General features: G+C 38.3%; 1 protein-coding gene across 2 annotated transcripts in view; it reads left to right on the top strand.

The window, feature by feature from the left end:
• The first annotated feature begins 1,480 nt into the window (after nucleotides 1–1,480).
• LOC132103439 (diacylglycerol kinase delta-like) overlaps nucleotides 1,481–26,308 on the top strand; it is a 66,885-nt gene continuing 42,057 nt past the window's right edge. The window contains exons 1-2 of one of the 2 annotated variants that reach the window (XM_059508555.1): nucleotides 1,481–1,807; nucleotides 3,480–3,715. In XM_059508555.1, the coding sequence (XP_059364538.1) occupies nucleotides 3,539–3,715 (177 nt within the window). In that variant the 5' untranslated portion in view covers nucleotides 1,481–1,807; nucleotides 3,480–3,538. Of the gene's footprint in view, nucleotides 1,808–3,479; nucleotides 3,716–11,076; nucleotides 11,101–26,308 lie in introns of those variants that run through there. The other variant, XM_059508573.1, reaches the window with a different exon arrangement.

The following is a 26,308-nucleotide window of genomic DNA, read 5'->3' on the forward strand; positions in this document are numbered from 1 at the left end:
ATTTTTGCCAGTAATTGTAATAATCCAGTGAGATTTTTTTTCGCACAAGGAGTCTGACAACGGCTGGTGCTCCACACAGAGATCTGATCTCATCATCATCCAGTCAGTCTGGAATAACATGAAGAAACAGAACAAACTGAGACAGACTCAATCCAGAAGAACTGTGGCAATGTCTCCAAGAAACCTACCTGCAAAGCTACCTGAAAAACAATGCACCTAGGACAAAAGCTTTTTTAATGCATAGTGTGGTCACACCAAATGTTGACTTAATTTAGTTAATAGAAGTTAATAAATAAAATCTATTTATGGCACTATTTTTAATGGCAACCTCACTTTACAAGTGTCTAAAACTTTGTACAGTACTGTAGCTTTGCAGGTTTCCTGAAGCATTTTGGAGACATTGCCACAGTTCTTCTAGATTGAGTCTGTCTTAGTTTGTTCTGTTTCTTCATGTTATTCCAGACAGACTGATGATGGTGAGATCAGATCTCTGTGTGGAGCACTGGATGCTGTCAGACTCCTTGTGCAAACAAAAATCTCCCTGGATTATTACATTTAATGTCAAAAATAATGTTTGGAAATGTAAACCGATATTTTCTACTGACACACTGTTGCGAAACAGAAATAAGTGACTTAAAAAAAATTGTTGGTGAAAATACTACAGTGGCCTAAGACTTCTGCACAGTACACACACACATATATATATATATACATACATATATATATACATACATATATATATATACATTTATATACATTTATATACATATACATATATATATACATATATATACATACATATATATATATATATATATATATATATATATATATATATATATATATATATATATATATATATATATATATATATATATATATATATATATATATATTAATTCATTGTTTAATAACTTTTTTGGAACAAAATGAGAGAATTGAGAGAGATACAAGTGTTTAATGATCCGTTACATTGGGACTTAGGTGAGTTGTGATGGCGTTTTAATGGATTTGGTTGGTAAAGAGTTGAGCTTGTGCTTAGATTAAGGACTGATAGTTACAGGACATGAGTTGTAGTCTTGCGGTGCATGTGCCGTTGGTGAAACTACTCTTTTGCACTTCCTGCTACACAAAATAAATGACATTTGGTGAATGCTTAAGTATGCTGTTGCTAACGAGTTAACTGCATTACTTTGACATTCGGCTCCTAAAGTCAGGTTTCCACTACAGCATGTATTTTGTTAAGAAAACTCATTATGAACAAATATTCAATTGATTTAAGCAATTAAATGTCTTTAGAAAAGGGTATCCTTGATAGCACGCTAAACCTTTTTGTCCAGTGGTGCTGTGACTATCTGCCCATTATTAGCCTACCCAAGTGACTTCTTCAACCGTCAGAACATTGTCATGCAGCTCAACATGTAGCAACAAGTCACATATTTCGTAAGCGAAGATTTCTCTTCCTGATCATCAGTCTCCTGTCTGAGGATTCAGAAGCTATCCTGCAAAGCATTATATAGCTTAGCTGCAATGAGAACTGCAGTTAAACGATAATACTGTATGTGATGGATTAATCTCTCAAACATTCTTAGATGTCTGTTGTCAAGACACCCAGATGCGCTGACACACAGACGCTCTCGCGCTGTAATCCACCCCTCCCTTTCGATTCAAACCTTATTCGATGCTATGCGTCCACGCGCGTATGTGCGCGACAGGAGCAGATTTGACAGTATCTAACCGCGCTGCCCGAGAGCAACGAGAAAACACATATACGAGGGTCAACGGGAACCGACAACGCACCACAGAGGTAAAACACCACGTCCACCTTTTCATTTCGTCGGCGCAACCGCTGCAGACGGAATCGTGCGCGAGAGTGACAGTTGAGTCTGTTTGTCAAATCAGAAAGTGATGGCCGAACGCCGCGAGCATTCAGTGAATCAAACCGTTAACGGATTTATTCAAATGACGAAGCCGGAGAACGCTGCTTTCGTTAGAACACTAAATCGTGTATGTAACGTTACAACAATAAGGCTGTTTTTTGCTTGAAAGACGCGAGAACACAAGCTGGTGCTACGGAGTCAGAGATGTCTGTGTAAATATAATCGCGTCAAATCTAAAAGCCCATTAGACGCCTGCGTTATCAGTAATGGCATCATTATTCACTCGAATGTGTCTTTATTGCTCTGCAAAGCGACTGGCTCGTTTTTCACATGTAGACCGCCGACTCGCGACATCATAACAGGTAGTTATTTTACAGGAGATGTGTGTGCCATAAACTGAAGTCCGATGCAGAAAGCGTTGCGTTTTGACACGTATGGGGACACGTTAATGCAATATTGTGGGACAAGAGGAGACTTAATTAGATTAACTGCGAGAAAGGTGATAACGGAGTGTCGCCGAGTCGAATGATTGTGAGCGCCACGAATGCGCAGCTGTGAACGCGCTCGCAACACTCGGCGAGTTCATGCATCTCTCAAAGCACTGACAGTGACCGTCTGTGGATTATGTCAGATGGGTTTGGATCGATTCTAAGCGCTAATGGGCTTCATCGTCTGCATAAGGGTCAATGGCGTGTCGCTCATTATTTTGTCTGAATCTAATGTTATGCAAAAAAGCAATTCAGAAAAATAACCTGGATGTATTTTGTATGATGAATACGTTTTCACTCCATGAATTTAAATGCGTTTGGATATGTGGTTTTGTGGGGCTTAAGGCAAAATTCAGATGGTAACTCAATTTCATTTTTTTTTTCAATTTAGGTGAGCTTTATTGGCATGACAAAAACTGTACATTTGTATAGCCAAAGCAGTTGCACAAATGTATTAACAGAAAGAAAAAGAATAAGAGTAATAGTAATAATAAAAATATATAAAAAGTATTAAGCTCTCTCTCTCTCACTATATGAATATATATATATATATATATATATATATATATATATATATATATATATATATATATATATATATATATAGGCTGAATTTAAAAAGGGGGGTATAAATGAGTTTAGCACAATGTTTTGTTATTATTTCTTTAAAAAGTTGAAATTTTGTTTTTAAAAAAAATCCCTTTAGACAGACATTTAGGTCGTTTTTTTAAATTGAATAATTAAATTCAAGGTATTCAAGTTTTAAATATTTTAGCACTTTCTTTGTTTGTTACACCACTTTTTATTCATGAAACCAACATGATCACAAGATCTTGTGTTCTAAAATATTTCTCCTTTTTATCACCTCAAATTTTTTCCATTACCCTTATTGCTGTTGTGCAATTGACTAAATAATCCCCTGTTGTTGTTAACTGTCTTTTGGTTAGTACACTAGTTTCTTTTGTTGGCTTCAACACTAAGCCCAATCAAAATAGAGGAACCGAATTTGCTACAGTATGAACACTGTAGTTAATAGAGCTATATAGGGCTTTAAAATGAAAGCAGAAGAAGTCTCTTTGGGAATCAATACCGTTGGCTTTCTCGGTTTCAGAGCTGACTTGGCACATAGGAGGAGGCGAGTGCTGTGAAAATCGTGTCCCCTGCACAGTCATGGCCTCGAAGCTCAATCCAAATGTACTTTATGTCCGGGAGCCCCGGCAGTCCCTGACCTCTCTGGACCCTCAACCCGAGGCAGGTGACGAGTCATCGGACAGTGATGGGGAGCCAGAGGAGACCTCACACAAACTCATCCGAAAAGTATCCACTTCTGGGCAGATTCGAGCCAAGGTAGGATTTAACAGAATAAAATCTCTCTCTCTCTCTCTCTCTCTCTCTCTCTCTCTCTCTCTCTCTCTCTCTCTCTCTCTCTCTCTCTCTCTCTCTCTCTCTCTCTCTCTCTCTCTCTCTCACACACACACACACACACACACACACACACACACACACACACACACACACACACACACACACACACACACTGTATAGTTGTAGCTGTAGTGCATATTGGGCAGTCACTGATGGCTCAGAATCAGTAAATACTTGGCATGCTATGCCTAGTTCAAGTTTATGTACAGTATCAGTGTTGGACTAATGTTTATTCCTGAAATGACAAAAGGATATGAGACGGTCATTATAATGCTTACTATGATACACAAGACAGCATCTAGTCTACATGCACATGCTCTTGTTAATCAAAGGACCAAATGCTGTTGATTAATTGAGCTCAGTTTAAAATTAATTTGAAGCAGCTTCTTGCTTATTGATTTTATTTCCTGTCAAAGAGGAAAATTTGGTGTAGAGGTCAGTCTGTTAATTAAACCTACTGAGGGCTACCCTTACCCTTGGACCCTCACACATACCTGTTTATGGTGTCAGAATTGTGTTGCATTTTGATAAGATGAGAACAGTAGAATTGTTAGAATTGTTGAGCAGACAGTGTGTAAAATTCCTTATATAAATGTGTATGTACAGCTATCCGTGTGGGAAGAATTTGGAAGCTTGTTTCCATCATGGAATAAAAAATAAAAAAAGGTAATTGTGACCTTTTATCCCACAATTCTGAATTTTTATGTCGCAATTCAGACTTTTTTTTCCTCATAACTTATAATTGTAAGATATAAAAACAGAATTCTGGTTTCTTTGCTCACGAGTTTATATTTGCCAGTTCTAAGTTTATGTCTCACAATCCTATATATTTTTTTTCTTTGTTTACATTCAAACTAAAAAAATAAAAAGGTGATTCCTTTTTTCTCCTAATTTCGAATTTGTATCTCACAGTTCTAACTTTTCTTCTAAGAATTGCGAGATCAGATGTTAACTTGCAATTGTGACTTTATATCTTGCAATTCTGAGGGGGGTGGGGGGGGTGGGGGGGGGGTCAGAATTGTGAGATATAAACTCGGAATTGCAAGAAAAATGTCACAATTCACTTTTTATTTTTTATTCTGTGGTAAGCCTCCATACAATAATGAGACTGGAAGACAGACCCTGCAGGAAAAAAAGAGTATTCATGTATCAGGTGACCTTTCTCCTTTGACCCATGTGAGATGTGCCTGCAACAGAGAGGCCACCTGTTTTGTTAGCTTGGGAGTTGTGTGTCATTATAACAGGACAATGTAAGATTATAGATCTCTCTTTCATCTATAGATGGGCTTAAGCAGTCACTTAGTAACTAGCTTTATTTATTTCTATTATATTATTTTCTTTATTTATTCATTTCTCTGACACTGTTTGGACTTGGCCCATTGAACAACTTTTTAAATTTAACACTAAGTGCTACTTACATAATGCAAAGGTTTATGGCACTGCCACCATAACTTCCTTTAAACCAGATCTCAGATCAGGCCTTGAATGCCTTTAGTTCCTCTCTGTTAAACATCTGAAAACTGACCTCAGATCAGTTTAACAATTTGATCTGCTTAGTGTAAGCAGACCTCAAATAAACAATGGCTTTGTGTACATGAACATTTAGATCATAGTTGTAATAAGATGGACATGATCCCAGATAAGCACATGTCAGTCATATTTATCTTGATGAAATTAACAGAATATTAGTTGAATCAGGCGATCACACAGATACCAATTAAGTTAATGTTTTCATTTTGTCAAACAATGCTAACATTTTTCTAATACTTTATGTAGAAATTCTTTGATAATTAGATTATTGCAATCTGGAAAAGTTGAAATTATTTTCATGAACACTGCTGTTCAAGAGTTTGGGGTCTGTTATATTTCTATTTTAATTCATTTTAAAGTGTCATTTATTAATGTGATGTCAAAGCTGAATTTTCATCAGCTATTACTCCAGTCTTCAGTGTCACATAATTCTTCAGAAATCAAATTCTGTGATTCTTTTTTTTAAGGATTGTTCAACAACAACAAAAAATATAATATATTAATATTTATTTGAAATATAAAAAAATGGTGGCAATGCCAAACAAACTTAAAGCTTTTGGATGGTAGTATAATTTTCATACTTAATATAATGCTTGATAATATCACAAAGAAAATGTTTTATCTCATTACAATTACATAGGAAATATCCCTTTAGAGGAATCTATGAAAATGACATTTTTGATTTTAATTTGTATACACGTAAACTTTGACAGGGAATAAGGGTGTTTTATAAGCACTCACCATATTACTTGAGATCTATATTGCAGTTTAATCTGACCAAAAAGACCAGAAGAGACCATCTGATCAACCACAGTTAGTTTTTGAGTTTAGGGGTACATTTGCATCAAGTAGATTATAAAACAGTACTTCAATCTTCTCTGTGTTGCATATGTTGTAACTGCACTACTCACAAAACCTGTGTGCACTTACATTTCGAGACCATGTAAAGCCAGTCGATCAGACTGGAAATGGTGATTTTAGCCAGTGCTTGCTATTTTTGTGTGCAACATCAGACAGTCAATAAACGGACAGTGGACGGTCCGTTGGAGGGTCATCAGATGTTGAGGGCAGCTAATGACAGGCTAATGCTGCTTAGCAAAATTTGACATTCAGTACAGTATGTGCCTGATGAAAAGTAATTGTGTGTTTGTGTGTGCTTAGATTGATGTCAGTAAACACTGCATGCTTCTTCCTCTTGCTCATTAGTGATTTCCCCTTCATTAGCATACTTGTTAAACCCGGATGTCATTTCAGCCTGACTGAGTTCATTTATTACCTTGTTGCTGTGCACACACTGACATTTAAATGGGTAGAATCATAGTTTAAAACGTTGTGAGTTTTGTGCATCAACAGTTTTGTGTCTTCAACAGTTACCCCATAAGTGTTTTGATGAATTCAGTTTGCACAAAATATTAAGAAACACACACATTTTCAACATTGATAATAAGAAGAAATACTTCTTGAGCACCAAACCAGATTAGATTAGAATAATTTCTGAAGGATTATTTGACTGAAAATTCAGCTTTGCCATGTCAAAAACTAAAAGAATAAAAAAAATAGTTATTTTAAATTGTAATAATATTTCACTATAATATTGTTTTTACTGTAGATTTCATCAAACATTTTTTCTGAAACATTTTTAAAAATCTACAAACTATTGATTAGCAGCAAATAAGAAGTTTATTAAGGGAGAACTCTAATAGTGAATATGTGTTCCCTATTCCGAAGTGTTAGCCATTTCAGATAATGTGCACAGTATATACACTGCATTCTACTTTCATTACAAAACAGTAGGTAATATGCCATTCCAAACATGCCCTGTGTGTTTCTGTCTATAATTATGTTGATGTGACAGGATTAGTCCATAAGAGGAGACTTGAGAAATAAGTGTGTGCAGGGCTCAACAAACAATGTTTTGCGAATTCTGCTCAATTGTGCTGATGTAAATATGCCACCAAGGTTGCATTACCTTGCTGTATAAAATAAATGATTTGTATAGGGCTCACAAATTGACATTCTTATTGTTGAACTTGTATAGACAGAAAAATGAGAGACAGAATGAGATACAGTAAACAGAGGAGGAAGTATGCAGAGATCTTACATATGTGTTTGTGAATTAGGAAGAAGAAGAGAGGAACAGTGATGTGTGTACTTATATCCTGTAACAGGTTTCCTCGGAGGGTCTCATTTATCAGTGCGCACTGTCAATACTTTCTCTGTGTTAGATGGCCCTATTCTTCTTCTTCCTCTCCAAGGGGTAAAGAATTACATAAGACTCTATCTCCCACTCTGCCCTTTTTGTTAGTGCCCTCATTAATTTTGTGTGCAGAAACTGGAGGCAGGCAAGAAGGAAAAGTGTGTGTGATGTTGAGTTTTGTGTGAGTTAGCTGAGAGACACAGTGTGTGCATTCAATCCATCTTCCATAAGGCAGAATGACACAAGATTCAGCTGACGTTTAAGGAGGGAAAGGGCAGCATTCCATAACAACTAGTTTCTCGTCAAGGTAGCAGACTAAATGAGGCTGTGACCCAACTAGACCAGTGTGCAGCATTATTGCCATTTTCACTACCAGAATGAGTCTGACTACAGAATACAGACTACAGAAAACTGCCACCTGTTTACTATTTTGTCTTCTACAGAAAGAGGTCTGATACAAAACCAACATTTAATATATTCACTATTCTCAGTTTGAAAATCTGTAAATGTGTGAACTGATGTCCCTAGAAAAGCAGGAAATCCGGGTGTCATTTTTAGGGCCAGTAGCAAAACTGGATAGGTCTGAAATTTAGAAATGTAGTCAAGGACCAAGCAAAACAACCTTCTAGTTAAAAAATTAATAAATTAATTAATTATTAGAAAGCTTAGTTAAGAGTAAAAGAAAAAAGAGAAGTGAAGAGTGCACTCACTGTGAAGTAGGGTTTGATACTGAGGAAATAGTAAATATAACTAATCATTTTTAGGTTAATGTTGTTTATGGTTGTGTCATTGCCATAGGAATCACAATTTCTATTTTTACACTATTTTTGTGTCTTTTTACAGTGTAGGGTAATTTTACACTATAGTTGATATTGTACTTTTTAATTGTTCATCCTCATTTCCTCTATTTTTACATTTAGATTAGATTTACATTTGGCGTTGTCTTAACACTCACTTAAAAGTCTTATACACTAATAATAATAAAACACTAATAATTTAATAACACTGTTAAGTGTAAACTTCTCTACTAGATCCCTAGACACATCAGTATGTTCTTACTGTTTTTAGTGGGTCTGCGTTATAAAACGTCCAAGAACACTGCAGCAGTGCAAGACAGTTTTACTAGGTGTCTTCTGAGAAGACTAAAAAATTCAGACCATGTGGCTGTTGAAGGGCACTGTGAATGTTTCTTGGGCCCTGGGTGTTTCTGTTTGAACATTTATGTGGATGATACTGAAGACCAACTGTATTCAGTGGGAGGAAAAGATCAAGGGTCATGTTGTGTGTGTGCAAACCCCCTGTAGAATTACATGAGGAAATGGTTAGTCTGATATGTCTAAGAATGACCCTGTGTTTTTTCCCTTTGTTGTGTTTCCCAGAAGGTGATCTTATGTGGTGACTGAGAGTAACTCACAGTAAGTTTAGTCTCAACCCATCATTAATGGTTTGGGTAACACAAGATTTTATAATTTTGGACGGCCAAGGTCTGTGCCTTTTAGTGATTGCCTGTTTTCTGTTATCACCTGATAAACTATGTCAAGTATGTCCAAGATTGGAAAAATACAGCTGCGACTGAATTCTCAGACTACTGAAGGTTCAAGAAACTATTAAACCATTGTCTTTACTCAACTTATTTTGCCTAAACTGGCTTTTTAGCTTTAAGATATATAGACAGGATGTCATAATCACGTTAACAACTGCAAAACCTTGTTTTCTAATTAACATCAGATTATGTTTTATGGGCTGTCCGATAAGTTGATTGTCTTTAAGAAGTTAAAAGTAATTAGAAGCAAAGACAGCCTGAATGTCTGTCTCTCATCCCGTTCACCAGGAGACTTTAAGTCCCTTTTGTATTGATGTTCTGTCCCAGTGGATTCTGTGGGTCCCCGTAGAGAAAGACATTATTGCAAAAGACAGAGAGACAACAGGATCAGAGCTTTCAGAAGACTTGGAATAGTAGGTTACAAATCATATGGACTTTGTTGTTTTCCCAGCCACTATGAACTGGCAAGAGCTGTCTAACAGTTCTTTAAAAATGTGTTCAGCAGAAGTAATAAAAGCATATGGATTTTGGAAGGACACGAGAATTAGTAAATTATGAGAATAAATTAACCATTTTGGGATGAACTGAACCCTAACTCCAAAGCCCTTGAAACTTTTGATCATTTATCTTTTTTGTTTTACTTTTTGCATTCACCTTGTAGTATCTGTGTCATCTCTCTTTCTTATTCGCAATTTGTTTGTCTTTCTTTCTTGTCTCATCCTTTTCTTTTTCTTTCCCTCTCTCTCTTTCTAGGTTAAACTTGAAAACCTAATTAGTAAAGCATCGTCCATCATTGCCTTGACAGTCCATTAAGTCAATGGAGTGAATAGAGGGGAGAGAGAGAGATAGTGAGACAGTGAGGGAAAGAGAGAGAGAAGCCTGAAGGATCTCTGGTTTGTCCAGAAAGTTCAGAGGGGACAGAAAGACTGCAGAGCATTTAGATAACAGGACTAGCTGTCAGAACTTGTCTGCATGTGAGAGAGAGGGTGAGATAAAGAAGATGGCAATGTTTGTGTACTGTATGTGTGAAACAGAGGAGCTGTTTTCTAATGTAAATCTTTTATATCTAAAATTGAAGAGCACTAATGAATTTAGTAAGGAATTTAATGATTGCACTCTGATTTCTTAAGAGTTCCAATAAAGATTATTTTTGTATTATTGATAAAAACTAAATTAGGAAAAAAATGAAACCGCATTGGCATGATTATTGCAAAATGTTTACATAGACTTTTACTGCTTTTTCATGCCGTCACAAAATTGGGCACAGCTATATATTAAATAATGGTGGTTAAATCAAAATGTTGTGCTTCATTCAATCATTCCCATGACTGCTTAATTTTGGGAATCAGGTGATGATTTTTTTATTGATTTATTTACTAAAAGAACAATTCTTTCTTCAGTTAAGAGTTATTTGTTCACAGATCAGTTGGTCATGCTGTAGGTTTTTGATTCATTAAAAAGAACCAGCTCATAAGAGTAATTCTTTCTGGAAATCGGACACTGGTTGTGGTGTATTTTATAGATTCACTAAAAAAAAAAAGGCTCATATGAGTCATTTGTTCGTTTGTGAATCATTCTACAATGGTCATAGTGATAGCTGTGTCTCATTTCGAGGGTTGCATTTTTTTGGCCGCATATGTCATTGAGACTGTCTGATTTTAGAAAAGTAACAATTCTATTTATAATCAATTTAATTATATTCTATTTCAAACTAAACGAAGGCTTTCTTTTTTTCTTTCTTGCTTGCTTGCTAGCATTAGTGAATGGCGCTAAGCGATGTTACATAGATTAAACATTGATGCACATGTACCAAATGCTTTATTCCCTAGCATTTATTTTTCCCTCATCTTCCTTTCATGTTGTTTTCATTCAGCTGGGAGTGATCCACACACACACACACACACAGTCCTTCATCCTCCTTGAGAAAAGTCTACCGTAATGAGCTCTCTCTTTCTCACATTGTGAGAACACATGCATGAGAGAGACAGGTGGCAGAGAGTGCAGAGGACAAGTGAATGAGAGGCACAGATGCAGCAGGTAGCTTTTAGTTCTTTTCCAGTTGTCACAGCTGCCCAGGGCAACCCAGCAAATGCTGTCTACTGAGCATTTATCTTAACCAGGTGCGATAAACTGACAAGTGATAAATCATCTCTCCAGTCTACCTGTTTGTGATTTGTCATTTATTTGGTTTCTATTTCTGTCATGTCTCACCCAGAGTGAAATCTCATTGGTTCAAAACACATAGCTGTATATAAAACATGAAGTGACTTTTTGACTGAAAAGATTATATGCTTGAAGCTTCTTTGGACAGAAACCTCCATCAAATGAGTGAAATGAATTAGCCCAGTCAAAATGTTTAACGTGTGTAATGAACTACTGGGTTGTAAGTAGAGATGTTCCGATACCCTTTTTCTCTTCCCAATACCGATTCCGATACCTGGGCTCAGGGTATCGGCCGATACCGAGTACTGATCCGATACCTGGGTGTGTATCTGTATATACAGCTGTATATACTACTAGCCCTGTGTTAATTGCTAGAATTATTTTATGGTGTGCTTCAGACTTATCCCTTAATAAAACATGAACAAATACATGGTGAACTACTGTATTTATTACAGTATTTTTATTATCTGACATGAATTTGACAGTAATATTATTTATTTTCTTAAGCGAAAAAGAACTTCAAATGCAGCCAAAAATCTAACACCGCAAACTAAAAAAGGAATTTTAGTTTTACAATATAACTGTATGTGGCGAGTGGGGCGGGGCCGAGGGACGTGGGAGCAAGGAGTGAGGCCGGCAATGATTGGGCAAATCAGTGACACCTGCGACCCACCGCCGGTCTCGAGTCCCACATAGGAGATGGAAGGATATAAAACTGGAGCGACGACAGTGAAGGACGAGAGAGGACCAGGCCTGGGCTTTTAGTTGTGTTTTGGTTTTTATTTGAGCGCACCAGTCGTCCGTGAGGGGCTGGTGCGCTGTTTTGTGTTTATTTTGTGATTATTAAAGTTTCAGTTGATTGTCCGCCGGTTCCCGCCTCCTTCTTCCCGATGATTAGGAAGTTTTATCATTACAACAAGGAACCGTCGAGGCATAATTATTATTATTAATAGAGACGTATTATTATTACTACGTGGACATAGCTAAATCTACTGTAGGCTACACCAGTAGCTTAATGTATTGTCAATTTCATCACGTTAAACTGAACAGTTTTCTCAAATGAAACGTTAAATTCTCATGAAGTGACGGTATATGCGTTCGTGTCCTCATATAGTGACACACGGCATGAGACAAAACAGTGCGCTCCCGTGCATTTACGCCCATCACCCACATAGATGTAGAATTTGCAGGAGTAATATTTAAATAGTATTTAGCAGTTTAATATTCACAGACACTAGTATATATATTCGGCTACAGTCTGGAGCCCTGCGCTTAGACTAACACGGAAGCGACTGAACGCAGCTGCGGGTAACGAATATACTCAAACTTACTACCGGTTCTACAGAGACGCTGGTATCATCACATTTTTTAATTTTCAGCACCGACTTGGTAGTGAAGTGCCAGTACTCAGTGTCATAACTAGGTCATTTAAGAAAATGGTATCGGATCGGTATATGGGTTCATGTACTCGCCGATGCCGATGCCAGAATTTGTTGTGGTATCGGTGATATCGGAACAACTCTAGTTGTAAGTATGATTGATTATAGCATGTGTCAGTTTTCATCTCTTTTCTTTGCTAATGAAGATGGATAGCACATGTAATAACAAATAGCACCTCCAGTCAGGACAAAATGGAAGCCATCATTGACGCCCACTCACGTTCTCTCAACTATTCTTTTCATCGTTTCAATGAAGAAAACCGAAGCAGGAAGGAAGTCTACTTCTGTGTTTCCTCTTTTGGTACTTTGCATTTCAGAGCATGTTTTTTGCCACTAAAAATAGCAGCAGAGGGTTTTGATTCACGCTACACACTCTACAAAACAGGAAGTGTCCAGGGGTTTACTTCAGTCAGAACTTAGCGTAGTCAGAGTTAAATCAGACTTTTTTTTTTTGATCAGTCACCTTTTTAGCAACATTGGATGTCTCTTTTTCTTTCCTTTTTTTCTTTCTTTCTTTCTTCCTCTTTGTCGTTCTCTCTATCCTCTCAGATTTTCCCAGTATGATTAATGCTCTTGTAGTGAAACCTAGGTCAGTTATGACTGTAGCTCAGTCATTTTTCTCAAATGTTATTAGTATGGATACATCACTGTTTCCATACAGTATACATGAGTGTTGCACAGTTTACTAATGCTAAAGTTGTATTGCTGTGCCCAAGCATCAAAATACCAGCAGTGCCACAGTATTTACAATTTACTTAGTATTCAGTAATTAGTTACAATAGTATTTATTATTAATACATAATAGTATATAGTACAAATGGTAGTACTGTGATTAATGGTAATGCATTTTTGCATGCAGGATATACAAAATGAAACACAATGCAGGAATTAAAAAAACGAACTCCTTTTAATTTCATTGGTGTATTGTTGAATACACAAAAAACATGAACAGCCAAAAACATCTGCGTGATGTACTGTATCTGTACATAAGCTAGCAATTAAAAATATCCTATGTGGAATATAACCACATGTGAAAGTGAACCTCCTGTGATGAGTTTGAGATTGACTTTAGAAGGGTTTGGGTTTGTCAGCTTTGCTCACATTCATTATTGCAAACATTACTGTAAACAACGTCTAGCCTTAATTTTCTATACTGAAATATATGCACAGGTGTTAGAAATGTGGATTAATGACCTTAAACTAGGGGTCAGAACTGTTAGTTTTGTGGGTATGGGCAGTGAGAATCTACACATTCATGCAGGCCAAAAGCTGAGAGAGAGAGAGAGAGAGAGAGAGAGAGAGAGAGGTAGAAACAGGGAAATGAGTCTTTTTTTTTTTTACACTGTCACTCTGGCCAACCTGAGGGGTTTTAGAGGAGAGAGAGACAGACCTTTTCTCTAATCAAAGGCCATTGTCCTGTGCCCGACTCTTGTCAAATCTGGAGTGGTCCAGTATAAAAACTCTTAGAAGTGATCACATGCATCAGCACTGCACCAAACAACCCTGCAGTGTAAACAGAGGACACACACAAGCCTTGCTCACAAACACACACACACACACATCACTTTGAAAGCCTAAATTCAGACTGAACACACACATTTGTGTACAGAAGCATGCAAGTTGGATGTGTGATCCGGATGATCTGGATTCAGAAAGAACCACATCAGATTCTTGATTGATGTTTAGATTAGTCTGATTTAAACATATGCAGCAATGCTAACTGCTTTAGCAATGTTAGGTCACCCTTTACTATGTCAGTGATGTGTCAAAGTAGAGCATTGAAAATAGAGCTGGTTGTGAGGTGGAGATCAGCGTTTCTATATCTGGGCCATTGTCAACACTACATGAAGGAAGTGGTTTTTGGTTTCATTTGTAAAGAAGTTTCATATTGTTCTTCTTTCTCTGTTTCTCTTGTTTTCTCTCTCTTCCAGTAAGCATTGCTAGCAGGTCAGTAATTTTTACGCTGGGGCAGGTCTATTTGTGGCTGTGGTCAGGTCTGCAGGAAGATGGTTTTAGTATGCTTGTTATTTCCTGTGACGTTCATCAGAATCAAATCCAAAAATGATCATACTGAGAGACGCATAGAAAGATGGAGAGAAAGATTTGGCTAGATAAGAGAAACAGACTGAATGCAAGCAGGGTGCCATGACATGGCGGTCAGATTTCCCAGAATGCCTCTGTTGACAGGAGGTGTGAAGTAGCAGAGGGTTTGCTCATCATTCCTAATGCATAGAGCGAATACAATAACACGATATAGTTAAAAAATTAATGCAGATGTTTAATTATAAGTACACATTAAGCTCAGTTGCCTTACTTAGCATTTGTCCTACTTTACCTGTATTCACCTTGCAGGTGAAACGGTAGTTAAATTTGTAATTGTGGCTCTGTGTATTCCAGATGACTGCCAGAGACGATGCTAAATAGTGTTAATGTTGTCAGCCATTTTTTATTTAGTCTAGTTTTCATCAATAAAAACTTTCGTCACATTTTCATCATAGTGTATAATAACTAAACTCATACAAAAAAATTATAATACAAAATACTCAAAATTATAATCAAAAAGATTTTTGGTATGTGTGAAGGTTTTTTTTTTTTTTTTACATTTCAGGTATTGCACTTTCATCAATAAGGACAAATCAATAGAATGTGGACTCATACACATGGTTTATTTGACCTCATCTAGTGTACTGATTTATTATAGGCTATTTAATATATAAATTAATATCTAAGAAGTAGATATAAACTCTCTCTGTCTACATTATGAAAACTGGCAAAAACAAACACAAAATATTTTAACAGTAAAATTCCTAATAGTAATTTCAATAATTCTAGATTGCAATAATGTTTACCTATTAAAACAGCAGAGGTTGAGTAAGGAAGTTTATTCAGCAACCATGATCGCAAACAAAATAGTTGAGATCTCATGACAGAACACAGACTGGCTGAACGACAATTTCATTTAAACTGAAGATCTCACACTGAGACTGTTAAACTTTCATTTGTTTGTCATGTTTTCAGATCATCGTCGGTGCATCCGCAATGTAGAATGCATACATTTTCTGCCCGGTGTTTTGCTTATTTTTTGGCAGAAAATGCATCCTTTTAACAGAGAAGCTCTGATTTGTTGATTTGAACACTTGATATCTGGCAACCACACACATGAAAGCTTGTGTAGTAGAGCCATGTACAGCAGTCTGCAATAATATGTTGTTTCCTTTTTTCGACAAAAATTTAAAGAATTTCAAACAAAAATTTTTAAGTACATTTTAGTCTTGTCTTTTTTTCTTCAACGATATTGCATGTTGATATAGTCTTAGTTATCGTTTATTGACCTTATTGTCGTCTTTCAAGTAATTTTTCATCATACTTTTCATTAACGAAATGAATACTAACCTAAGCACTAGTGGATAATCACTACGCTAGCTAGATAGGTCAAGAAAGAAATACCAACAGAGTCAAGTCATGACATAGACTGAGATGCAAGGGTATAAAACCATAGCAGTTCGATGACCAGTCTAGGAATGCTTTCTCAGAATACTTTCCTCCTGACTGCCAGAGGCAGTGCTGAGCACTAGTGGATGACACATACCAACACAGTCGTGAGGAATGCCACCCCCCTGCAAAAATCAAATGCTCCAGAAGGACTGCAGAACTCACATCATGGGAAGCAGCCATGTTGACCTTCTAGAATCTTGCAAAGGTACTGTACATGGAGAGGACCAGGTAGCAGCTGCACAGACCTCCGCCGAGGAAACTCCGCGTACAGCGGCCCAGGATGAAGAGACAGACCTAGTAGAGTGACAAGTAATGCACACTGGTAAAGGCAGGTTAGAATTATTATACACTAGCTTTATCACCTCAACAATCCAACATGACAGTCTTAGACAAAAGAGCGTCCTTGCATACCTCACCATAACAGACAAATAACTGATCTGTCTGTCTAAAAGAAGTAGTAGACTTAACATAGCACCTCAAAGCTGGTTTTAGGACACAGATGAGACCTCCCCCTGCCTGCATCGGAGTGAGAAAAAGGAGGTTGAAAAGCAGCCAGATGAATAGACTGATTCACAAATTGTGGTGACAAGACCTTAGGGAGGAAGGGCAGATTAGGCAGAAGAATGACCCCAGAATCCTCTGGTAACCAGTGTAAGCACAATTCACTCTCTGACAGAGCATGAAGCTTTCAAACATGTTTAATGGAAGCAATGGCTAACAGAAAAGACATTTTCCAAGACAACAACTTAATATCCTTTAAATTGTGGTGTACAAATAAACTCTAGAACAAGCAGCAAGTCTAAAACAGGAAAAGGAGTAGAACGAACAGGCTTTAAATGTCTTGCTCCCTTCAGAAAACTGAAAGCTGTTGTGTTGAAGGAGCCAATAGTGTTCACTACTGCTGGCTCACAATCAGTTAACTGAGAAGTGGACCCACTGGCCAAACCCAAAGCTGAAGATGAGTTGGATCTGGGTACCAACATGGGCCTTCAGCTGAAAAACGAGGTTCTTTCTGATGGGAAGCTGCCATGACCTCTGCCTTGCCTAACCATTGCCAAATCAGCTGCATCACATCTGGGTGAAGCCACCATTCGCCAGGAAGCTGTAGATCCCTGGACAGAGCATCCGCTACTTGATTGTCCGATCCTTGGAGATAAACTGGCTTTAATGAAGCCATTCAGCCCTGAGACCATCTGAGGATCTTGTGAGTTAGTTGTAAAGACACAAGAGACCTGGTGGCACCCTGGCGATTGAAATGAAATACTGTTGACGTGATTTGATAGGAAGTATTGTAGTGCTAGATACACTGCCTTCAGTTCTAGAATGTTGATATGTTCTAAGGCCTCCTTTGTTGACCAGCGACCACCAATCCCCCTCTGGTTCCATGCTCCCCCATCCTGTTAGGTAAGCATCGATTGTAATCACTTCTGGACAAGAAGGCACCATCCCTAGTGGCACTCAAGACCTCAGAAATGTTACCCATTTCCATGGTTTCAGTGCTCAGACACAAGTCAAAGGACACCATAAGTTATCCTTGCCCCCAGATGGAAATAAGTCAGTAACTGAATAAAACTGTCTGTCCGAGTATGAGGTAGCGTGGCAGACATTTGACAGTATTGAGTGTTATTCCTATGAAGGTTATGGTCTGCTCTGACACTTTTTGTGTCATTCCCAGTAAGGCCCAGCTTCTGTATATGCTCCAGAACAGTTTTGGCATTGCATAAAGCATGCATTTGTGTTGGGGTGCAGAGCAGCCAGTTGTCTAAATAGGGCAGAATCCTCATGCCATTGAACCAAAGAGGAGAGGGTCTGCACTCATGCATCTCATAAAAACACAATGAGCCAGAGAAACCCAGAATGGCGGAACTCTGAACTGATAGACTTGACCCTGAAAGAACTTCATGTGGTGGGGAGCAGTGGGAACATGCAAGTAAGCATCCTTCAAGTCTACCCTAACAAACCAGTCTCCTTTCATCACAGATCAAAGAACGTTGAATGTGCGCAACATTTGAAAAGGAAGACACTTTAGGAACACACTGAGTCATCGCAGATCCAGAATTGGCCGAAAATCTTCATTTTTTGGAACAAGGAAAGTACGTCAAGTAAAAACCATTCCTTCCTCTCAACAACACGGAACAATTTCCTGCATTTTTGACGACTGTTGGAAGAATTTCTGAAACTTTGGAGGCCAGCATCAGAACTGCAAAGTATATCCCCTGTTCAGAGTCGTCAGAACCCAGTAAATATAAGTGTTTTGCAGTAAAATGACCGACTGCCAGCCAAGGAACTTCAGGGTTTTGGGTTTCTGCCCTTTGAACCTTAATGTTAGCAGGGAAAATGTTGGCATGACTGAGTCTCTTTGGCAACTCTATGTTTCTGTTGCATTTGAAGTTGAAGACTGCCATGGTGATGCAACCGCTGCTCTGAGCTCGAGTACCATGGATGTGCTTGCATCAATGGCATCCTAAAAGAAGGAGCCCGTGAGGCCTGAGTTAACTGTCATGTGGCCTCTGATAATTTAATTCTCTTTTCGAATAGTTAAGAATTGTTGGGGCCAAAAAGATGTCCTGGTACAATTGGTAATTCTCTCAATGTCATCCACACCGTGTTGCTAAATACGGTTGCTCGAGGCTAGCAAACAAGTTAGGATTTAGTTCTGAAAGACCAAGCTGTCTTTCTGACTGGGCAGCATGCTACATTTACAGTGAAAAGAAGTGTGTTTGGGCACAGTTTGCAGCTCAGTGGAGAAACGAAGATATGATAGCTGTGAGCCACGACTCAGAATACATCCTCGGTCACACCGTAGAAACTAAAAACTGTGATAACACACACACAGAAAGATCAGGTGTTAATAATATGTACTCGGAGAGGTCAACATGGAGGCACGTTGATCGCACGTGTTTATCTGAGCTCTCATAGCATGCGGCAATTTCATTCTTAAACAGCCTCACATCGTTCTGAAACTGAAAAAATACATACACGTTAGGTCACTGTAAACAACTCTACTACAAAATGACATCGCGAACAACAAAGAAAAAACATGGAAATCAAGACGAATCCAATGTCTAGCCTGCTAATCCTCATGCTAACATGGCGCCTGAGGATAAAGAAGTCAGCACAAATAGGCTTACTGATAAAAATCAAGAGAGCAACATTATGAGTACAATTGCAAGCATGAGAGATGACTTTTCAGTCCAATTTACAGGAATCCTCTCAGTCATACAGGAGGTTAAACAAGAAGTTAAGGAATTTTCTGAAAGACTGTCAAACGCGGAACAACGTATCAGTGATACAGAAGACCAGGTGTCCATTTTGCAAAATACCGTAGACACTCTTCAGCAACAGGTGAAACTTCTTGGAGTTAAATTGGAAGACCAGGAATAATGGTCGAAGTCGTCGTAATAATGTGCGTCTCGTTGGCCTCCCTGAAGGCACTGAAGGCTCAGATACAGCGGGTTTCCTTGAGAGATGGCTGCCTGAGGTACTGGGACCAGAGTCTTTTGCCAACCCAATAATCATTGAAAGAGCTCACCGCTTACAGGACCGCCGAGATCGGAACGCTCTCAGAATACTCATTATGCGCTTGAATTCTAAGGATAAAGACAAAGTGCTGCAAGTCGTGCGGGCCAAAGGCAAGGTAAAATATGACGAACGCGAAGTAAAGTTTTTTCAGGATATCGCCAGAGAAACGCATCTGAATAGAAGAAAATTCTATGAGGTGAAGCAACAGCTTAAAGCCATGGACATCCAATATGGAATAATTTTTCCGGCGAAATTGGAAAACCCATGCAGGACGAGACCGCATTTTTGAGAATCCAGCTGAGGTGGAAAAATTTCATTCGCAACCTAAAGGATTCAAGCTCTTAATCCTTCAACCAAGAAGACCGAATACAGAAGAAAGGAACTGTCTGATAATGAATGGAAATATGATTGACAGTTCAAAGTAACTTTGCTGATGGAATCCGGTGAGGTTGTGGTCAGTGACTTCTAACTTTTCATATTTGAATTTAGTAGTTCTCTTTATTATAATTCGCTTAATATTGTTAACTTGATATAATCAGTTTTTTTTTCTTTGTGGTTATTCCAGTTTCTATTATAGGCTGTTCTATATTTCTAATATGTTTAGCCGCTTGTTTGTGGGAGCATATAGCAGAGAATATGCTTGTGATCTTTGTTATGCCGCTCCTAGTGGTAGGATCGGCGACACAAAGTGTTGAATCTTCAGTTAATGGGTATGTACGGGCAAAGCACTGGCGAGTTCAGGGAGCCAGCGCTAAGAGAAGCATCCTATTTATTTTTTACATTTTTTCAGTAACAGGGGCAATTGCATTTTACTGTAATAGGCTAGGGCACCATCTTGTAAGAATAAACAGCTCTCAATTTAGGCACTAACACTGTAATGGGCTCCAATTCAGAACTAAAAATAACATCATGGAATGTGAGAGGTTTGGGGAAACTAACTAAAGTAATGACCAGAATTAAACAACTTAATCCCTCAATTGTATTTTTACTAGAATGTCATATATCTTCAAATGACACGACACCAATACAAAGATGATGGAAAGGCCGCATTTATTCAGCTTTATTTTCTTCTAACCCTAGGGGGGTTATGATTTTAATACAAAAGTCAGTTCTACCAGAAAGACTCGGGAGATAAAATTTACGAAGTATACATTTATTGACAACTCAGCAAGCATTATTATAAATTTCTTTGGCGGAAGGCCCTGTCCATAGTTCGTAATCCGAGGGTAGTGGACCAGCATTTCCTGCCTGAAGACGAAGGCAGGGGCGCAGCTGACCCCCCTGGAAGGTAAGGACAGGACCATCCTGGTGGTGGTGGGGAGGGTGGAGGTTGTTATTGCGTCGGCATCTGCGAACTCAAACATGTGTAAGTACCGATCTTTTATACCGAAGTATAAAGACGTGATTGGATAATGATGAAGGTAATTAGTGACGAAGTAATTGAGTCTTCCTGGCAGAACTTATGCTAAAGCTTTCATTTCTACAAGAAAGACTCGGGAGATAAAATGTATGAAGCATACATTTATTGACAACTCAGCAAGCATTATTATAAATTTATTTGGCAGAAGGCCCCATCCATAGTTCGTAATCCGAGGGTAGCGGACCAGCATTTCCTGCTTGAAGACGAAGGCAGGGGCGCAGCTGACCCCCAAAAATAGGTGGATTATGAAACCACCGGACGGGGCCAGCCTTCCCCCCAAAATAAGTAGATGAAGGTATACACACCAGTTGTGAATCCTAAGGTTCCTGGAAGATATAAAGAGAGTTAACATAATCAGTATGATAAACGTTAGATTAAACCTCATATGCCTATGTTTAATTGATTTTTTTTTTTTTTTTTTTTTTTTTTTTTAATTAGCCACATTAGCCAGACATAAGCAGCCTCGATAGATCATGCATGAATAGCCACGATAGGCCAGACATAAACAGGCCTCGAGACCGCACAGATATAGCCACAATAGGCCAGACATATACAGGCCTCGATAGATCATACAGATATCATTTTTTTTTTTATTAAATATACCGCCAGTAACACCACCACCAGTAATTGCATGAAAATTTACCTGATTTGTTACTGGAGAGCCTGCTTAGCTTCGAGATGGTTTTTTGAATCAGGTCTGATGTAGGATTCAAATACTGAGGAAGACCATCTGCCTATGATCTTAATAGCTGACGTAGAGATTCCTCGTTCAGCTGCTGTAGTAGCTGCCCCAATTCTGAACGAATGGCCGGTATAGAGAGAATGGGATAGACTGCAGCTTTTGATAACAGTGGTTAAGGGTGTTCTAAAACAAGCCTTGGAAAGGGGTGCTCCGTTAGGTAAAATAAAGAGCGGCGTGTTTTTATATCAGATTATATCTTAAAAGGATTTAGCTTATAGAGTAGAGGAGATGGGCCACGATAGGCCGGAGCAGAGATGGGGGCCACGATAGGCTGGAGCAGAGATGGGGGCCGCGATAGGCCAGAGCAGTGATAGGGGCCACGATAGGCCAGAGCAGTGATAGGGGCCGCGATAGGCCAGAGCAGTGATAGGGGCCACGGTAGGCCAGAGCAGTGATAGGGGCCGCGATAGGCCAGAGCAGTGATAGGGGCCACGATAGGCCAGAGCAGTGATAGGGGCCACGATAGGCCAGAGCAGTGATAGGGGCCGCGATAGGCACCCCACAGTCGGTGATAATTCAAAACCACCGCATTGAGTGAGAGAAGCCATTAGTTTAGGTTAAATGATAGAGGTAGAATTAGGGTCCTAGCAGTGACTTAAGAGCATATACAGCTACATAACATTTACACCAGTAGATGCACAAAATAAACAAGCCTTGATTGTAGCTTAAAGTCCGCATAAATCGAAATTGACTTAAACTTACTAGCACACATTGCTAATCTTGATGTAAACAATCATTGTTTGTCTTCGTAATCTTTAATCGAAATCTGAACATTTATTTCCACTCTGTAATGCATTTATTTTCTGATGACGTCAGTTGACAGCATGTGCAGAACATCCTTAAACACACCCCTCCAGCCGTTAGTTTGCTATGAGTGAGACGGAGACCAGAAGCGCAAACAAAACCATGCCTGCTAATTAATATTCGGTTTAAACTGGAGATATGTCACTACTCTGAAATAAAGTCAGCAGCAACTTCCGTGTCACATGGACTTTAAGATGCCTGCTGAGCATTGAGCCGAATCTTACTTACAACTCAAATGAAAGGGTCCATATATACATCAGCTTGATAGATCCAGTGTTCATAATAGCGCCAGTCCAAGAGTAAGCCGTGTAAAGATGAGGTGAGATCAACGGTTCTCTGCTTCTGCAGCCATAGAATCCCCTTCCAGTACGAAGCATTCAGGAATAGACGCAAATGAACAATGACTGAATAAACAAAGATTAAAGCATAGGATTAAGACAACAAATATTTTAAGTGTGCTAGACAAAGCATATTTTTACAGAAATTAATAATGCGAACAACAATCTTTATTAGTATAAAAGATTGTAGCTTTTACTACGAGCCTTAAAATGCCTCATTACGAAAGAGCTATTCAAAACATTGAAAATTTCAAAAACTGGTCCGGAGAGACTTCATTCGTGCAGGTTCACGTGAGCGTACAGATTAAATATTTATTGATTGAGACCCAAGCAGCGCTGACGCGACATCTCGGAAAGCACCAGGGTTGCCAAGACCGGGGTTTTTTTTTTTTTTTTTGCTGCGGGTTGCTTTTCCTGTCCGGGGTTTGAGGTGACCCCAATAATGTCATATTTAGCCCCTAGAACGTGAATTCTACCTGGAAACCACTTTTGAACGTGATTGGGCTAGCTTTTAGTAGTAATTGGCGGTTTTGAGAAAACCTGGCAACCCTGGAAAGCACACAGCACTCCGCCAATGTTTCACATCCTCTGCCGAGAAAAGCTGAAAGCCTGTATATCATCCGACACGAACGACCACAGATAGTCACTGCGACACAGAGCAAAGCCAACGATCCCATGTGCATCTTGAGAGGAACGTCAAACTCGCGATAGTTTGCAGGACACAAACTTAACTATAGCAAGTAAATCAATAAACGCGACAGCTTGAGCAAGGAACAATCGCGTCGGCATCTGCGGTGGTTATCGCGTCGGCAAATGCGAACTCAAACATGTGTAAGTATCGATCATTTATACCGAAGTATAAAGACGTGATTGGATAATGATGAAGGTAATTAGTGACGAAGTAATTGAGTCTTCCTGGCAGAACTTAGGCCAAAGCTTTCAGTTCCATTTCAAATATCCAAGGTTGTACAGGACACAGCAGGACGTTACATAATAATTCAAGGATCCATTCTTAATGAAAACATTATTTTGGCAAATGTATATGGCCCTAATACAGATTGTCCAAGTTATTTTTGAAAAATTATTTCTTTTACTGTCTTCTTTATCAGGAAAACTGATAATTGCTGGAGACTTTAATTGCACATTATCTCCTAGCCTTGACCGCACAACAGGAACAGATACAACACACATACAGTCTAGAATAAAGATATGGAACTATATAAGAGAACTTAATCTGCGTGACCCATGGAGAAGGTTATATCCTAGTAAAAGAACATATTCATGCTGCTCTAAACCAAACTCGGTTTCTCAATGATCTCCAGTTTCCATTTATAGCAGAAGAAGATCAAAATTATTTAGACCGTACATTTGAAGAAAGTGAAGTCATGGAATCTATATCAAAGCTGAAGAATGGCAAATCAGCTGGCCCTGATGGTCTGCCAATTGACATATATAAGCTCTTTAAAAATAAATTGGTTGGCCCCCTGAAGGAAATGTATGCCGAATCATTTCAAAATCGTTATTTGCCACCAACTTTGAGAAATGCCTTAATTACTTTAATTTTGAAACCTGAAAAGTCTCCTACCAAGTGCGAGTCATACAGACCAATCTCTCTACTTAATACAGATGTAAAGATCGTTGCTAAAATCTTGGCGTCAAGATTGGAAAAATGTCTTCCATCTGTAATAGGTTTGGACCAAAATGGATTTATTAAAAATGGTCAGGCTACTCATAATATTAGGTGCGTTTTAAACTTTCTGTATGAAAAAAGGGAAGCCCATGACACATGTATCCTATCACTTGACGCGGAAAAAGCTTTTGACAGGGTAGAGTGGCTGTATATGAATGAAGTATCGTTTTGGTTTTGGAGATTCATTTCTACGATGGGTCAATATTTTATATTTTAAACACATAGCAGAAGTTAGGACTAATAATACAGTATCAAGACCTTTTAATATGTATAGGGGCACATGTCAAGGATGCCCACTGTTGCCAATGCTCTTTATTCTTGCATTAGAGCCTTTAGCAATTGCAGTCAGAAGTAACTCTATCATCAAGGGCATTCAAATTAGAGATCGTGAACACCGAATAGCACTATATGCAGATGACACTATTATTTTTCTAGCAAGGCTTGAGAGATCCGTTCCAGCACTGCTCCAACTGATTGATAGATTTGGAAAATTTTCTGGCTATAAAATTAACAAGACCAAATCATCAATACTGTTTTTAAATACCCAGGAAAGACATCAACCACCGGTTGGACATCCATTTATAAATGCAATTAATGGTTTCAAATATTTAGGCATAGTTATTACCCCCACAATTGACAAGTTAGTTTCTGCCAATTACAACCCAGTTATAACCAAAGTCTGTGAAACTGTAGACAGATGGTCCTCCCTACCAATCTCATTAATTGGTCGTATAAACATTATAAAAATTAACATTCTTCCCAAATGTTTATATTTATTTCGTTCTATTCCACTTTCTCCACCATTAGGCTTTTTCTCTAATATGAAAAAAAAAATTAACCAAATTCATCTGGAATAATAGATGTGCAAGGCTTTGCCTAACATTTTTATATCTCCCTTATTGACAGAGGAAGTTTACGTTTACCCAATTTACAGTGGTACTATTGGTCTGCCCAGTTGACTTGTGCCACTTATTGGTTCTCCTTACAGCCGAAATTACCCTGGGTAGAAATAGAATCTATAGTTGCAAAAGGTACAGGGATGGATATGTTTTTGTACTCTGACTTGTATAAAAATCTAAAAAAGACTACCAAAAAACCCTTTGTTAAAAATACTTTGATAGTATTGAATGATGTTCAGCACACATTGGGAGCAGTCCCAACTCTTTCCTACTTCTCTCCTATTTGGGGCAATAGGGACTTCAGACCAGGAGAAAATGACTCTGGCTTTAAACAATGGGCACTAAAGGGCATTCGTAAGGTTGGGGATTTGTTTGAGGGAGATACATTGATGTCCTTTAAAGATCTTAATGAAAAATTTGGAATCCCAATGAAACACTTTTTTAAATATTTGCAAATTCACAGCTATATCAATGTCAAGCAAAATCATTCACTATCTAGACCTCTACTAACAGAATTAGAAAAGGCTATGGTTTATGAGGAACTTAGTACAAACCAAATTTCACTGTTTTATTGCAAATTTGTAAACAGTTCTAAGGAATCACCTGATTCCAAGAGAATTGCTTGGGGTATAGATTTGCAATATGACCTTCCAGATTCAGAATGGAGCCAGATATGTGTTAAAGCCCAGAATTTGTCAATTAACACTAGATTTAGGCTGATCCAATACAACTG

Source organism: Carassius carassius, chromosome 2 (assembly GCF_963082965.1).
Source record: "Carassius carassius chromosome 2, fCarCar2.1, whole genome shotgun sequence".
NCBI lineage: Eukaryota > Metazoa > Chordata > Actinopteri > Cypriniformes > Cyprinidae > Carassius > Carassius carassius.